Here is a 17711-nt window from a genome sequence, read left to right on the forward strand (position 1 = left end):
TCCTGGAATGACTAGTATTCCTGACAAACATCCTTAAATCAGGAATAAGAAGACGAATATCAGACGAACATATATCATGAAGTACCGATGGAACAGCGCCAAACAACCCACATTGCGACGATGCTCAAGGAAGGCAATAGAGTTGGATACCCTACTGTCCCCAATCAAAGCCATTGCTCTCCTCTGTACACCGTCCAGTAGCTCCAGGTTTGATTTTAAAGCTCCCGCCCATACATGTGAGTTGTACTCCATTTTCGGCCTAATGAAAGTGGTGCAGATGTTAAGAAAATCAGACGGAGTGAAGTAATTCTTACATCGTTTGAGGAAGCCTAAATACTTGAATGCTTCTTTCGACACTTCAAATACATGTTTAGCCCAACGGACATAATTTTGTATTTTCATGCCCAGAATATCAAGAGCTTCTGATTGTTCAACATCTATACCGTTGATAGATAAAGATGATTGTGATGGGTCAGCGAATTGTTTGTGTGACAACAAACAGCACTGAGTCTTGGGTGCATTAAAATCTTCTCGGTTCATTCGGCCCCACTCAGAAATTGCCAGCAAATCCTGGTAGAGTGTATCTCCATAACGCGCCTCTTGTCCTCAATAACTCGAAGACTCAGCATATGATCGAATGAGTACGAATGACCGAGATTACTGTCATCCGCAAATGAGTAGATCGGATTCGATGTCTGACTCAACAGATCGAAAAGAACTGAGCTTTGGAGTACACCTGTGGCCAATCATTGGATGAGAACCCATCTATAACGACTCGTGTAGTGCGATCTCTGAGGAAGCTCGAAATAAATCGAACGAAGCCTTTACCGACAGCATATATAGTATTGAGCCCATAAAAGAAGCATTTTTTATCCGATTTCGATGAAATTTGGAACAGTGAGTTTTAATACGCCTCTACACTTTCTTATTGCGTATCGTCCAGATCGGAGCATATTTGGATATAGCTGCCATATAGACGAACTCCAGACATAGGGTATTGAGCCCATAAATGGAGAATTTTTCATCCGATTTTGATGAAATTTGAAACAGAGCGTTGTTTTGGTACCCCTCTACTCCTCTCCGTTAAATATCGTCCATATCGGACCATATTTGGATATATTTGCCATATAGACCGATCTCCCGATAAAGAATATTGAGCAAATAAAAGAAGCATTTTTCATCCGATTTTGATGAAATTTGAAACAGTGAGTTTTGATTAATCTTTACAGCTTTTTTGTTGAATACTATCTATATCCAAACATTGTCCGATCTGGACGATATTAAAGAAAAAGGTGTATAAGTCTGTCAAAACTCACTGTTTCAAATTTCATCCAAATCGGAAAAAAATGCTCATTTTATTGGCTTAATACTCTATATCGGCAGATCGATCTACATGGCAGCTATATCCAAATATTGTCCGATCTGGACAAACAAAAAAGTGTGGAAAGGTACTAAAGCTCGCTGTTTCAAATTTCATCAAAATCGGAAGAAAAGTGCTCGAAATGTGCCAAATATCATCGAAATCAGGTAATAAATTTACCTTTTTTGTGCTCAATACCCTATATCTGAAGATCGGTCTATATGGCACATATATCCAAATATGGTCCGATCTGCATGATGTTCAACAAAAAAGTGTAAAGGGGTACCAGAACTCACTGTGCCAAAATTGATCGAAAACAGGCAACAAAATGGACCTTTTATGTACTCAATACCCTACATCTGGAGGTCAGGCTATACCAGGACTGCGGAGTCTAGCACGCAGTCCTTGCCCTAGCTCCGGAGTCGGTGTAGACTCCTAAGTCGGAGTAGGATCCTTAAGCCGGAGCTGTAGAGTGGTTCGGAGTCGGGGCAAGCGTGCTCAACTCCGAACCAAACTCCGATTCCGGCACAATAGTCCGCCTCCAACTTCGACACCGGCCTCCAAAACTCAACTCCGCAGACGCGGTCTATATGACAGCTATTTCCAAATATGGTCCGATCTGGACCACAATTCACCAGAATGGGAAGGATTCTTCCAGAACTCACTGTACCAAATTTCATCGAAACTGGATAAAAAATGAGGAATTAATTGCCTCAACAATTTTAGTCTGGATATCGGATTATAGTCCGATTTTATGAGATCAGAAAGTCAGTTTTAGATGCAAAGAATAAGAAATTATAAAAAAATTGCAAAATGATTTCAATTACCAGAATATTTCAAAATTTATAAATACCCAAGCATTGAGTATTTACCCGGATGAAACCCATCTCTACTCATTTGAAAGCCTCTAGCAAATTTCATCAAAATCGGTTCATATTTAGATATAGCTCCCATATAAAGATAGTAGCCGAAAATGAATTATGTGGTTATAGTTTCTGTAGGTTTAAAGCTATAACGGGAACTATCCAAATCTGAACCGATTTTGATAAAATTTTGCAGATGCTTTCATATGATTATCACAATCCCTACCAAATTTCATGGAAATTCGTTAAATTTCTGAGTCGGACTTCACATTTTATCACTGACACAGTAGACGTGTAATTACATGTTAATGTGTACTAAGTTAATCAATTTCATGATAGAACCTAAAGTACTTCCTTAGAAAGCACTACATCCAACTTTCGACGTTGTATCGACGGCACGGGTTATCGTTAACCAATCGCCATAATATTGCGTATTTTGCTTATTGGGATTAAAAGGAAACAAATTGAGGGAAAGCGTTTCAAAAAACTACTATCGATTTTTGGGACCCATAAGGGATATAAAATCGGACATTATAATTTTATGAATGATACGTTTCTGTCAGTTCATTAACCTGGATCGCCCTGATGTTGCCATATGCCCATTACAACGGGTTTACATTAAGAAGTAAGTCTACTTGTTTCTGACAGTTGAGAAGTGCTTCTTTCAAACAAGTGGTCATTTGTAATATTTGGAATCGTTTATGTCGAAAAACTGTATCATGAAAAAACGTTAAAAGAAGAAATTTACCAAAAAGCTGCAAGGGGATCCGGGTTAACGAGATGTTCCCAAAATATATTCGTATTTCCCATCATTCATAATTTATTAAGATTTACAAATAATAAAAGAAACTATAGTTTCTTATATTGAATTTATTTGCAGTTGATTTTCTTTAAAAAATGATTATTGTAGAAAAATTTACAAATGACATAAAGAAACTAACTACCTATTTACATACAACTAATACTAATATGTATATACATACTTTCTGGTATATACAGAAAATGACACAATGCTGGAAATAAGTTCTCCATTATTGTAATAGAAAATTAAAAAAAATCTACTAATTTACAATTTTATCAGAAAGATTTAATTTTATTTTAATTAAAAATAATATTAGTAGCATAAATTATTAAAAAACAAAAAACATAATCACCACATACGAAAAACTCTAATGGAATAAATTAATTCCGAAGTATTTTCCCCATATCGGCCAATACAATTGAGATCACCCACAACTGTGTCCAAACTGTGAATGGTAAACCCAACCGAGGGCATATAACTAATACTGTCGTAGACCATAATCGGTGGATAGCTTATATTTTGTATTGTCAAATTGGAAGTTGTGACAGTTATTAGTTCATCGTCCTAAGGGAATTTTGTTAATTGCATAGGGAAAAAAAAGCGTAATAACATAAAAAAATAACAAATAAAACAAAACAAGTTGATGTATTTATATAGAAAGTATTGTTGCATTAACCGAAGTGTAAAGTGTGAATAATGTAGGTGAGTATGAAATTGGTCAGGACTATACCCCCATATTCCGGTTTGCTAGTTTACAAAACGCAAGTGATATAACCACTATGCTTTATACTTACTTCAAAAATGTGAAATCTAAATACAATATAAAGAAAACCAGTAAGGAAAGGCAAAAGTCGGGCGGAGCCGACTATATAATACCCTACACTACCTGGGATACATAGTACTTTTTATATGTAGAACTTATCTCGAAATCTAGTCAGACTTTAATTTGGATACCTATTGAAATATCAAATAGAACCTTGTAGGATTTTCCTACGATATGACAACAAATTTAGACTTCCACATCCTTAAAAGCCTATATCGGATAAAAGATTATATGGGAGTTATATCGAAACCTGTGCGAATTTTAATGACACATACTGGGACGTCAAATAGAACATCTCAAGCCCTATATTGTAGAGATGTGACCAAAATTGTGGCTTTTACTGCTTTAAAAGTCCATATCGAAAAAAATAAATACATTGGAGCTATATCAAAATCAGGACCGATTTTAATGAAATTTTGCTCACGTATTGGAACGTGAAACAAAACGTCTCATGCAAAATCGGACGAAAATTGCGCTTTCTACAGGCTAAAGTCTATTTCGGATGAAAGATATATGGGGGACCTACATCTACATTTAAACCGAATTTTATGAAATTTTATACCCTAAAGTGGTGGGTATAAAAAGGAAAAATACATCTGTGCTTTCGAAATCATTCATAATTTTTATAGTATGGCTAAAGTTCACAAATATTTATAGCCACCACCGAAGGATTCATTCCGTTATTGCGTTTGCAACACATCGAAATATCCGTTTCCGACCCTATAAAGTATTCTTGATCAGCGTAAAAATCTAAGACGATCTAGCCATGTCCGTTCGTTTGTCTGTTGAAATTACGCTTTAGTCTTTAAAAATAAAGATATCAAGGTGAAACTTTGCACAGATTCTTTTTTAGTCCATAAGCAGGTTAAGTTCGAAGATGGGCTATATCGGACTATATCTTGATAGACCGATCCGCCGATTTGGGGTCTTAGGCCCATAAAAGCCACAATTATAATCCGATTTTGCTGAAATTTGAGTCGATAAGTCGACATCATTCTTCAATTTGGCCCAAATCGGTCCAGATTTGAATATAGCTGCTATATAGAACGATCTCTCGATATAAGGTATTGGGCCCATAAAAGGCGCTTTTATTGTCCGATTTCGCCGAAATTTGGGACAGTGGGTTTTGTTAGTTCGCTGGACATCCTTTTTAAATTTGGCCCCGATAGGTCCAGATTTGGATATAGCTGCCGTATAGACCGATCTCTCGATTTAAGGTCTGGGCCTATAAAAGGCACATTTATTGTCCGATGGCGCCGAAATTTTGGGACAGTGGGTTATGTTAAGCTCTTCAACAACTGTCTGCAATTTAGCCCAGATCGGTCCAGATTTGGATATAGCGGCCATATAGACCCATATCTCGATTACAGGTTTTGGTCCCATAAAAGGCACATTTATAATCCGATTTCGGTGAAATTTGACACATCCGTGTCGTATATGGTTCAGATCGGTCTGTATTTATATATGGCGTTGAGAAAGACCAATATTTTGTTCTACAAAATTGAACATTGACTTGTACTTATTAGACCACTCAATGTGCTTGTCGAATTTGGTCCAAATCGGACCATTTTTCGGTATAGCTGCTATGGGGCATAAATTATATATTTTTCATCGGATTATGACGAAAGATATATGTAATTCCCGAGGTGGTGGGTAGCCAAAGTTCGGCCCAGCCGAACTTAACTTTTTATTTGTTATGACGTCCCAATAGGAGTGCAATATTTCATTCGAATTAGATCAGATTTAGATATAGATTCCACATATATCTTTCAGCCGATATGGCCTTTTAAGGCTATTGAAGCCATAATGCTGGTCCGATCCTTACAAAATTTTGCACGAGATATTTTATTTGACGTCCTAATATGTGTGCAATTTCAAAACAATCGATTCAGATTTAGTTATAGCTCCCATACATATCTTTCATCCGATATGGCCTTTTAAGGCTGTAAAAGCAACAAAATGTTGGTCCGATCTTTACAAAATTTTGCACGAGATGTTTTATTTGACGTCCCAATACGTCTGCGAAATTTCATAACAATAGGTTCAGATTTATATGTAGCTCCCATATATATATTTCATCCTATATTGTCTTTTAAGGCTTTAATAGGCACAATTTTGGTCCGATCCTTACAAAATTTCACATGAGAAGTTTAATTAGACGTATCAATACCTGAGTAAATTTTCATTAATATCGGATCAGATTTAGATATAGCTTCCATATATATCTGTCAGCTGATATGGCTTTTAATGCTGTAGAAACTACATTTTTGGTACGATTTTTACAAAATTTTTCAAGAGATTCGACAAATGCTATCCATGGTGGAGGGTATATAAGATTCGACCGGGCTGAACTTAGCACGCTTTTACTTGTTTTTTATTTCGTCCCAATATGTGTACAAAATTTCATCAAAATTGATTCAGATTTAGATATAGCTTCTATATGTGTCTTTCAGCCAATATGGACATTTGAGGCTATTGAAACCACAATTTGGGTTCGACACTTATATTAATTTTCATGAGGGGTTTTATTTGACGTCAAGTGTGAGTGCAAAATTTTGTCAAAATAGTCCAGATTTAGATATATCTTCCATCTTCCATATCTTTCATCAGACATGACCTTTTTAGGCTGTAGAAGCTACAATTTGAGTCTTTTCTTCACAAAATGTTGCGTTGTATGTTTATTTCCATTATGTGTACAAACTTTCATCAAAATGGGTCCAGATTTATATATAGCTCCCATGTATATCATTCATCCGATATGGTATTTAAGGCTGTAGTAGCCACAATTTAGATCCTATGGTAAGATAATCTTAGAAGGTTCAATTGGATATATCAAAGGTATGTAAAATTTAAGTTTGACTAGATTTCGGCGAAGGTTCTATGTATTAAAAGCAGTATGTAGACTCGATGGTGTGGGGTATTATATAGTCGGCTCCGCCCGACTTTTGTTTTCCCTATTGGTTTCTCTTGTGAACTTATTACCAGGAACATGGGGATATAAGAAAATGTATACAAAAATCTAAATGTTCCTATTAATCGCAAAAATAAATGGGTGGTTCAATACAAAATATTTTTATACCCTCCACCATAAGATGGGGGGTATACTAATTTCGTCATTCTGTTTGTAACTACTCGAAATATTCGTCTGAGACTCATAAAGTATATATATTCTTGATCGTCGTGACATTTTATGTCGATCTAGCCATGTCCGTCCGTCTGTCCGTCTGTCCGTCCGTCCGTCCGTCCGTCTGTCTGTCGAAAGCACGCTAACTTCCGAAGGAGTAAAGCTAGCCGCTTGAAATTTTGCACAAATACTTCTTATTAGTGTAGGTCGGTTGGTATTGTAAATGGGCCATATCGGTCCATGTTTTGATATAGCTGCCATATAAACCGATCTTGGGTCTTGACTTCTTGAGCCTCTAGAGTGCGCAATTCTTATCCGATTGGAATGAAATTTTGCATGACGTGTTTTGCTATGATATCCAACAACTGTACCAAGTATGGTTCAAATCGGTCCATAACCTGATATAGCTGCCATATAAACCGATCTTGGGTCTTGACTTCTTAAGCCTCTAGAGTGCGCAATGCTTATCCGATTGGAATGAAATTTCGCACGACGTGTTTTGTTATGATACCCAACAACTGTGCCAAGTATGGTTCAAATCGGTCCATAACCTGATATAGCTGCCATATAAACCGATCTTGGGTCTTGACTTCTTGAGCCTCTAGAGTGCGCAATGCTTATCCGATTGGAATGAAATTTTGCACGACGTGTTTTGTTATGATATCCAACATCTGTGCCAAGTATGGTTGAAATCGGTCTATAACCTGATATAGCTGCCATATAAACCGATCTTGGGTCTTGACTTCTTGAGCCTCTAGAGTGCGCAATTCTTATGCGATTGAAATGAAATTTTGCACGACGTGTTTTCTTATTATATCCAACAACAGTGCCAAGTATGGTTCAAATCGGTCCATAACCTGATATAGCTACCATATAAACCCATCTTGGGTCTTGACTTCTTGACCCTCTAGAGGGCGCAATTCTTATCCGATTGGAATTAAATTTCGCACGACGTGTTTTGTTATGATACCCAACAACTGTGCCAAGTATGGTTCAAATCGGTCCATAACCTGATATAGCTGTCATATAAACAGATCTGGTGATTTGACTTCTTGAGCTTTTAGAGGGCGCAATTCCTATCCGATTTGGCAGAAATTTTGCATGACGTATTTTATTTTTACTTTCAACAACTGTGTTAAATAAGGTTCAAATCGGTTCATAACCTGATATAGCTGCCATATAAACCGATCTGGGATCTTGACCCCTAAAGCTCGCAATTATTATCCGATATGCCTGAAATTTTGTACGATGGATCCTCTTATGACCATCAACAAACGTGTTTATTATGGTCTGAATCGGTCTATAGCCCGATTCAGATCCCATATACATCGTTCTCTCTATTTTACTTCGTGAGCCCCAATGGGCCCAATTCTTATACGAATTGGCTGAAATTTTACACAGGTCTCCAACATATAATTTAATTGTGGTCCGAACCGGACAATATCTTGATATCGTTTTAATAGCAGAGCAACTCTTTTCTTATATCCTTTTTTGCCTAAGAAGAGATGCCGGGAAAAGAACTCGACAAATGCGATCCATGGTGGAGGGTATATAAGATTCGGCCCGGCCGAACTTAGCGCGCTTTTACTTGTTTGTTTAAATATTTTGCCACTGATGATGTTTTACCTACAAAACAGGCTTTACCGATCAATTACAGTAACGATACCCTTCTATTGTATGCGATTTAGGATAATTAATTTTCGATTTTTGTACTATAATAAATATAATGCATGATTGATCAGTGTATATGATGTAAGCGAGAAGATGTATAGTTAATAAAGAGTTAAAGAAAGAGGGAATGTATTTTAAAAGCGGGCTGTTTTAATATTAGGGAGTGGTAAGTTATTTAAAGTGACTATATTTGTGTAATAATGTATTATTTTCATATTATATTATGAGTAAGTGATAAAATTTGATACAATGTGACATTTAAATATCAATTTTAGAAAAGAAAGTTGTACAAGCTTAGGTCATTTCAATGCATACATGTCATTTGGGCATTGTAATGATTTCAAACTCCCCATATCTCACACTGTATTAGAGATAAGGAACAAAAACGACATAGTTCTTCTAAAAGTCTATGCTCTTCTCTACAAATATTTACAACGTTCTGAATTTTCAATAGATCAAACTTTTTTCACTTTTCTTTTGTGTCACATTGCATTTTTTTTTACCACTTAACTCATTTTAAGATGATTTCAGTTTGGTTTGTAATTTTTGTTTTCCTATGTAATGTAATGTATGTGTGTAATCCACTTTTAGGATTAAGCTTACCTTACTACTGGGTATCGTTAGCAAAACCTCAATATCGGGCATTGAGGGTTTGCATGGAATAACAGCATCTTGGAATTGTACCACATGAATAACCGGGAATGGCATGGGTGCCAACAAGTTTTCCGTATCTAAGGCAAAAACAAAAGTTCGAATAAGATGCCAACAAGCAGAATTTTATGTGTAAAACTTACCATTTACATAGATATAAATCGATGTTGCCAAATTATTGTTGGCCAAATCGGTGAGCGTTGAATCCTCAATAACATTGCTGAGATTCACACTGGACTCCTTAATGCAATAATAATTGCCTACAGATTGGTGAGTGACCTCTTTCAATGGTAAAATTTGACCATACGGTCGGCTTTTGTCGTTGGGCACATAAGCCACTTCTTCCCCAACTTCAGCATCGTAATGATATTTCCATACGATTGGCTCGTTCGATTCGCATCTCAACTCAGTATCAGAGCCTTTTTCTAAAATGATTTCCTCCAACAAAGGTATGACCAACGGTGCTCCTAGTTCGACGGCATAATTTCTTTCATAGTCCATGTCGCTTTTTCTTATGCTATTGTCAGCAATTTGTGGTCTGGGATGCGGTACTAGAAAAATAAGAACAACAAGACGATGCATTCAGAAAAGGTTTTTAGTGTGTACAAAAGAAAAGATGATGGCAGCGGCGGCTATGTCTTTATGCCACCCGACAGATAATTCGAATATGTTCTGAAAGATAAGTGTCATGAGTGTCTTTGCTGTTGTTGTTTATGCCATTTGCCCATTGTTATTGATGGCACTACTCTTCTTGTTATTTAAATGATAAATAAGCACTAAGGAGAAATAGTAAACACTACAAGAAGGGTAATAGTTCTTTTTATGCTCTCCGCCATAGGAGGTCATAGGCAGTGTTGCCACTCGAGAAAATTATTTCCTACCAAATTTTATGAAAAATTCTACCAAAACCGACCAAAACCAACTAAAAGTTCTACAAGCCAAAAATGCCATTTTGCCATTCCATTGGCAATACATCAAATTATACATTTTCAACTCTTCAAAGTATGCATACTAGATCGTCGTTATATTCATAAACGATCTGAACATATCTGTCCGTCTGTTTGTTGAAATTACTCTACAGCCTAAAGTTCAAAGATGGCGTATATCTTCATATAGCACCATTTATACCGATATCCCGATCTATAGTCTCTTCTTTTTCGATGTCCTCACAGCTTTTGCAAAAGTCATTACTGTCAACCTTCAATCTGTCAGCATGTTTTCCAATTAGACAGTGACCTTTCTTGACGGACACAGTGACTGAGACGTCTATTCTTGCCAATGACAGCAAAGCAGTAGACCTCTTCAAGTCTAGATTAGGTCACAGTTTTGAAATGCTCACATACCCCCGACCATTGCAGTGTGTATCAAGCGGAGATTCTTGCAATTAAGGAAGTGGTGGAATGACTAAGATATAATGTCATAACAACGATTGGCATAAATATTTTCTCAGACAGCCATTAAATCCCTGGAGAACGTATTTATGAAAACAAAAACCATCCTCGACTGTCGCAGATCTCTCAACAAGATGGCTGAACAGTTCAAAATTCACCTGTTATGGGTGCCGGGCCACAGTGATATCCAAGGGAATTGTAAAGCGGACGAGATTGCGAAACCCTACACATTTCAGGGATACTGGAATCGGTGGGTATGCCTCTAGCGACTTGTAAGCTAAGTTTTCAGGACCAGGCCAAAAGGACAACGAATAATAGATGGTCACGAAGAGGGGGCTGTGAGCATTCGAAAACTATGTGGCCTAATCTAGTTTTGAAGGGGTCTACCGCTTTGCTGTCATTGGCTAGAACAGACGTCTCAGTCATTGTGTTCGTTATGGCAGGTCACCGTTTAATCGAAAAACATGGTGTCAGACTGAAGTTTGCCAGTAACGTCTTTGGCAGAAGCCGTGTCGAAGAAGAAGACTCTATAGAACACCTTCTGTGTGTGTCCCGCACTGGCAGCCAGAAGAAGTTCCACTTTAGGTTCTCATTTCTTTGAGAACCTGTCTGATTTAGAGGATGTGAACATTCGTAAGTTGTTTGGCTTTTCAAAGTGATCTGGATGGTTCAACGGTAGGAGCTAGAAGACATCTTTCTTCTTCTGTTCCTGTGGACGAAAACGACTAAGTGAGTCTGATGGCAGACTGCCACTTGAACCCAACCTAACAAATACCTCATGCAAAATTTCGGTCAAATCAGACGAAAATTGCGCCCTCTAGTGGCTTAAGAAGTCAAGATTCAAGATCGGTTTATATGGAACTTATATCAAGTTATGGACCGATTTGAACCAAACTTATCATATTGTAGTTGTTGGAAGTTATAACAAAACACCATATGCAAAATTTCAACCAAATCGGATGAGAATATCGCCCTCCAGTGTCTCAAGAAGTCAAGATCGAAGATCGGTTTATATGGCAGCTATATTAATACATAGATCGATATGGCCCATTTACAATCCTAACCGGCCTATACTGATAAGAAGTATTTGTGCAAAATTTCAAGTGCCTACCTTTACTCGTTGGAAAGTTAGCGTGCTTTCGACAGACAGACAGCCATGGCTAGATGTATGATCATGATGATCAAGAATATATTTTATGGGGTCTTAGGCGAATATTTCGTGGTGTTACAAACGGAATGACAAAGTTAGTATAACCACATCCTATGGTGGAGGGTACACAAGTTTAGCATGGATTCATTCAAAATTTTAAAGTTTTTATTCAATATCAACAGACAGTGTTTGCTGATATCGGCAGACTAATTTTTCTGCACTGAAATAAAAAAAAAAAATTTTGCAAAAAATAATAATTGGACAGTCATCTATGAAGTAAAATATAATTCAATCAGCGATCAAAACTTGGAGCGGATGGTCATGTCCATTAGTAAATAGGAAATTTAATTTAAAGATAGCATCCTTATTTTAAAGTTTTGCCTTTTTGGCTCGTTTTCATTCCTAAAATTCTACAATTAAGGAAAAATTTTAAATTTTGGGCCAACTTTTTTTTTTTTCAATGTGGGTGATGATTAGTATACCCATTTTATGGTGGTGGTATAATAATATTTTTATACCCTCCACCATAGGATGGGGGTATACAGATTTCGTCATTCTGTTTGTAACTCCTCGAAATATTCGTTTAAGACCCCATAAAGTATATATATTCTTGATTGTCATGACATTTTAACTCAAACTAGCCATGTCCGTCCGCCTGTCCGTTCGTCTGTCCGTCTGTCTGTCGAAAGCACGGTAACTTTTGAAGGAGTAAAGCTAGCCACTTGAAATTTTGCACAAATTCTTCTTATTAGTGTAGGTCGGTTGAGATTGTAAATGGGCTACATCGGTCCACGTTTTGATACAGCTGCCATATAAACCGATCGGGGATCTTGAATTCTTGAGCCGCTGGAGGGCACAAATCTTATCCGATTTGGCTGAAATTTAGCATTAGGTGTTTTATTATGACTTCTAACAACATTGCTGAATGTGGTTCAAATCGGTCCATAACCTGATATAACTGCCATATAAACTGATCTGGGATCTTGACTTCTTGATACACTAGAAGACGCTATTATTATACAATTTGGCTGAAATTTTGCATGAAGTGTTTTGTTATGATTTTCAACAACTGTGCTAAGAATAGTTCAAATCGGTCCATAACCTGATATAGCTGTCATATACACCGATCTGGCGTCTTGACTTCTTGAGCCACTACAGGGAGAAATTCCTATCCGATTTGGCTGAAATATTGCATGAGGTGTTTTGTTATGATTTTCAATAACTATGCTAAGAATAGTTCAAATCGGACCATAACCTGATATAGCTGTCATATAAACCGATCTGGCGTCTTGACTTCTTGAGCCTCTACAGGGAGAAATTCCTATCCGATTTGGCTGAAATAATGCATGACGTGTTTTGTTATGACTTCCAACAACTGTATTAAGAATGGTTCAAATTGGTTCATAACCTTATATAGCTGCCATATAAACCGATCTGCGGTCTTGACTTCTTGCGCCCCTAGAGGACGCAATTATTATTCGATTGGGCTGACATTTTGCATGAGGTGTTTTGTTCTGACTTTCAACAACTGTGCTAAGAATAGTTCAAATCGGTCCATAACCTGATATAGCTGCCACATAAACCGATCCAGGGTCTTGACTTCTTGAGCCACTAGAGGGCGCAATTATTATCCGATTTAGCTGAAATATTGTACAACGTCTACTCTCATGACCTTTACCATACGTGTCGAAAATGGCACGAATCGGTTTATAGCCTAATGCAGCTCCCTTATAAACCTATCTCCCAATTTTACTTCTTCAGCCCCTAAAGTGGGCAATTCTTACTAGATTTGGCTGAAATTTTACACAATGACTTCTACAATGGTCTTCAATATTCAGTTCAATTATGGTCCAAAATGAACCAATAACATAGCAATTATTTTCTTTTATTCTTTATTTGCCTAAAAAGAGATACCGTGGCAAGAGCTCGACAAATGCGATCCATGGTGGAGGGTATATAAGATTCGGCCCGAGCGAACTTAGCACGCTTTTACTTGTTTTATATTAATTTCGATTTAATCATTTCATTGCTGTGGGAGTGTAGTCAATTGAACAATTTCATACTTGGGAAGAAACCTTCTCATCCTCTAGCTGCTAGTCTTTTAAAGGACTTAAAATAACTATGGTCATGATCGTGCAGTTCACACTTCTTGCCGTAGATGTTATAAAAATAAACCTAATGGCTATGCACATATTGACAGGCGCTATTGTCTGGCGGCATGCCTCTGTGTTCCAGACTATTTCTGTCTGCGATTGTGGTTGAATAATATGTTGCGATTTATTGCTTTTCTAGCTAGTAAGCAAGTCAGCCACCAATGCTGTCAACCAACACAAGGTCCATGTACGATTGCAGAGATTGAGTTTGAACTTTCGTGCATTCTATCTGGTGATGCTGCACTTCGGACGAGCAGTGGTGCCACAATATGATATTACTTGGAGACATGAAAAACAAGACAAATGGTGATGATCTAATGTCTGAGTGATGCTGAAGCTTTGCTGCTGATCGCATTGTGTGTGTGTCTATGGTGAAAAGCAACACATTGGCCTAAGTGAAATTTGATATGAAAATTATGAGCATGAAGAAGTGGTAAACTAGATAAAACAATGCGAGTATTTGAATCTATTCTATAGTCCGCTGTGGTTTGAGACTGGAGGTGTACCAGTGCAAAGTCTTCAATTTACATTTATTTGTAAAAAACATCGGAAACTCGGTTATAAGTAATAACTCTATACCATAACTTTTACATGATGTCAATAATTAGGTTGTTTTATTTATCAATCTAGCGGATTCGCTAGCTTACGGACAAATATTGGGTTGCCCAAAAAGTAATTGCGGATTTTTCATATAGTCGGCGTTGACAAAATTTTTCGCAGCTTGTGACTCTGTAATTGCATTCTTTCTTCTGTCAGTTATCAGCTGTGACTTTTAGTTTGCTTTAGAAAAAAAGAGTAAAAAAAGTATATTTGATTAAAGTTCATTCTAAGTTTTATTAAAAATGCATTAAAATAATGCATTTAAAAAATCCGCAATTACTTTTTGGGCAACCCAATAAATAGCTTTTCCCGCTAAATGCTTGATATTTTAACGTTGATCAACACTAACACTCATCCGAAGAAATCAAGCAACAACAAAACAAAATAATAAATAAATGTTTCTCGGAATTAATAATTATAATTTTTTATTTTTTAAAATTTGTAGCAATTTTTTGCATTCCAGAACGTTTTATGATTGATTAAATATGCTGCGTTCTTCCTCATCCTCGTTCTTTCTCCTTAGTATTATCATTCCGATTGAATGATGACACTATAAATTTTATACCCACTACCGAGGGATGGGGGAATATTCATTTTGTCATTCCCTTTGCAACACATCGAAATATACATTTTCGACCCTATAAAGTATATATATTTTTGATCAGCGTAAAAATCTAAGACGGTCTAGCCATGTCCGTCCGTCCGTCTGTCCGTTGAAATCACGCCACAGTCTTTAAAAATAGAAATATTTAGCTGAAACTTTGCACAGATTCTTTTTTTGTCCATGGGCTGGTTAAGTTCGAAGATGGCCTATATCGGACTATATCTTGATATTCTTAGTCTAGTCTAGGGCCCATAAAAGCCCCATTTATTATCTGATTTTGCTGAAAATTTGGTACAGTGAGTGGTGTTGGACCTCTCGACATCCTTGTTCAATACAGTCCAGGTCGGTTCAGATCGGTCCAGATTTGGATATAGCTGCCATATAGAAAATCTCACGATTAAGTTCCTGGGCCGATAATAGGCGAATTTGTTGTTCAATTTCGCAGAAATTTGGTATAGTGAGTTGTGATAGGTCCTTCGACATTCCTATACAGATTTGGATATAGCTGCCATATCGACCGATCTAACGATTAAATGATTTAGGCCCGTAGAAGGTGAATTTATTTACCGATTTTGCTGAAATTAGGCATACTGAGTTGCGTTAGGCCCTTCGACATTAGTACTGAGTATGATTCAGATCGGTCTATATTTCGACGGATGTTGGGCCCATCACTGGCGTATTTGTTGTCCGATTTCACTAAAATTTGGTTTAACGAGTTGTGTAAGTCTCCCAGACATCTCACCAGATCGGTCCACATTTGTATGCAGCTGCCATATATGCTGATCTCCCGATTTAAGGTTTTTGGCCCATAAAAGGTGAATTATTAACCTATTTCGCTGAAATTAGTCTTTCGGTCTATATTTCGATAAAACTGCCACATAGATCGATCTCTCGATTTAAGGTCTTGGGCCCATAACAGGCGTATTTATTGCCCGATTTCAATTTGGATGTTGGTGTCATATATGCTGATCTCCCGATTTAACGTTTTAGGTCCAAAAAAGGTGAATTATTAACCGATTTCGCTGAAATTTTACATAATGAGTTCTTCTAGGCCCATCGCCAATCGTCCCGAGTAGTAAGCATTTCAGCCAATTCGAGTAAGAATTGCGCCCTTTAGGGGCTCAAGAAGTAAAATAGAGAGATCAGTTTATATGGGAGCCGCAACAGGCTATAGACCGATTCGAGTTATATTTGACACGTATGTTGGGAGAAGCTGTAGTGCAAAATTTCAGCCAAATTGGATAATAATTACGCCGTCTGGTGACTCAAGAAATCCAGATCCCAGATCGGTTTAAACGGCAGCTATATCAGGTTATGGATCGATTTGAACCATATTTAACACAGTTATTAGAAGTCATACCAAAACACGTTATGCGACATACTTCAGCCAAATCGGTTAAGAATTGCGCCCTCTAGTGGCTCAAGAAGTCAAGATTCAAGATCGGTTTACATGGCAGCTTTATGAGGTTATGAACCGATTTAGACCATACTTTGTACAGTTGTTGGATATCATAACAAAACACGTCGTGTAAAATTTCATTCCAATCAGATTAGAATTCGCCCTCTAGACGCTCAAGAAGTCAAGACCTACATAGCTTTATATGACAGCTATATCAGGTTATGGACCAATTTCAACCATACTCAGTACAGATTTTGGAAGTCATTATAAAACACCTCATGCAAATTTTCAGCCATATCGGATGAGAATTGCGCCCTCTAGAGGTTCAAGAAGTCAACACCCAAGATCGGTTTATATGGCCGCTTTATCAAAACATGGACTGATTTGGTCCGTTTACAATTCCAACTGACCTACACAAATAAAAAGTATTTGTGCAAAACTCAAGCGGCTAGCTTTACTCCTTCGAAAGTTAGCGTGCTTTCGATAGACAGACGCACGGACATGGCTAGTTCGACTTAAAATGTCATGACGATCAATAATATATATACTTTATGGGGTCTTAGATGAACATGGAGTTACAAACAGAATGAGGAAATTAGTATACCCCCATCCTATGGTGGAGGGTATAAAAAGGCATTAAGTTCGGCCGGACCGAGCTTTGGATATATATTAACCACCTTTCGTCATAATGCGGTGAAAATGTATCTTTATGAACCCATAGCAGCTATATCTAAATATGGTCCGATCTCCACCTTATTCAGATATTGCACCAAATTCATGGGTTAAAAATGTGTCTTTTATGGGTCTAAGAACTTAAATCGGGAGATCAGTATATGTATATGTCAGCTATATCCATATATAGATTGATCTGAACTATATTGACATAGCTCACTAAGTTATATTTCAGCGAAATAAACTTGGTTTTATTATGAATCCAAATCCAAATCTGGCCATACTCGGCACGAATGTCGAAGAGCCTAACGCAACACATGGTGACAAATTTCAGCGAAATCGTGTAATAAAGGCGCTTTTTATGAGCCCAAAATCTAAAACCGGGAGAACGGTATCAAAGGCAGCTATATCCAAATGTAGATCGATCTGAACCATATAGAGTACGGTT

General features: G+C 37.3%; 1 protein-coding gene across 11 annotated transcripts in view; it reads right to left on the bottom strand.

Annotated features, from left to right (window-relative positions):
- LOC106082738 (vascular endothelial growth factor receptor 1) overlaps positions 1-17711 on the bottom strand; it is a 291986-nt gene that overhangs the window by 30941 nt on the left and 243334 nt on the right. For 10 of the 11 annotated variants that reach the window (XM_013245442.2, XM_059366064.1, XM_059366063.1 and 7 more), the window contains 2 exons: positions 9438-9845; positions 9247-9374 (listed from right to left, as the gene is read on the bottom strand). In XM_013245442.2, the coding sequence (XP_013100896.2) occupies positions 9247-9374; positions 9438-9845 (536 nt within the window). Of the gene's footprint in view, positions 1-3384; positions 3590-9246; positions 9375-9437; positions 9846-17711 lie in introns of all 11 variants that reach the window. The other variant, XM_013245447.2, reaches the window with a different exon arrangement.

The sequence above is a fragment of the Stomoxys calcitrans genome, chromosome 3 (assembly GCF_963082655.1).
Source record: "Stomoxys calcitrans chromosome 3, idStoCalc2.1, whole genome shotgun sequence".
Classification (NCBI taxonomy): domain Eukaryota; kingdom Metazoa; phylum Arthropoda; class Insecta; order Diptera; family Muscidae; genus Stomoxys; species Stomoxys calcitrans.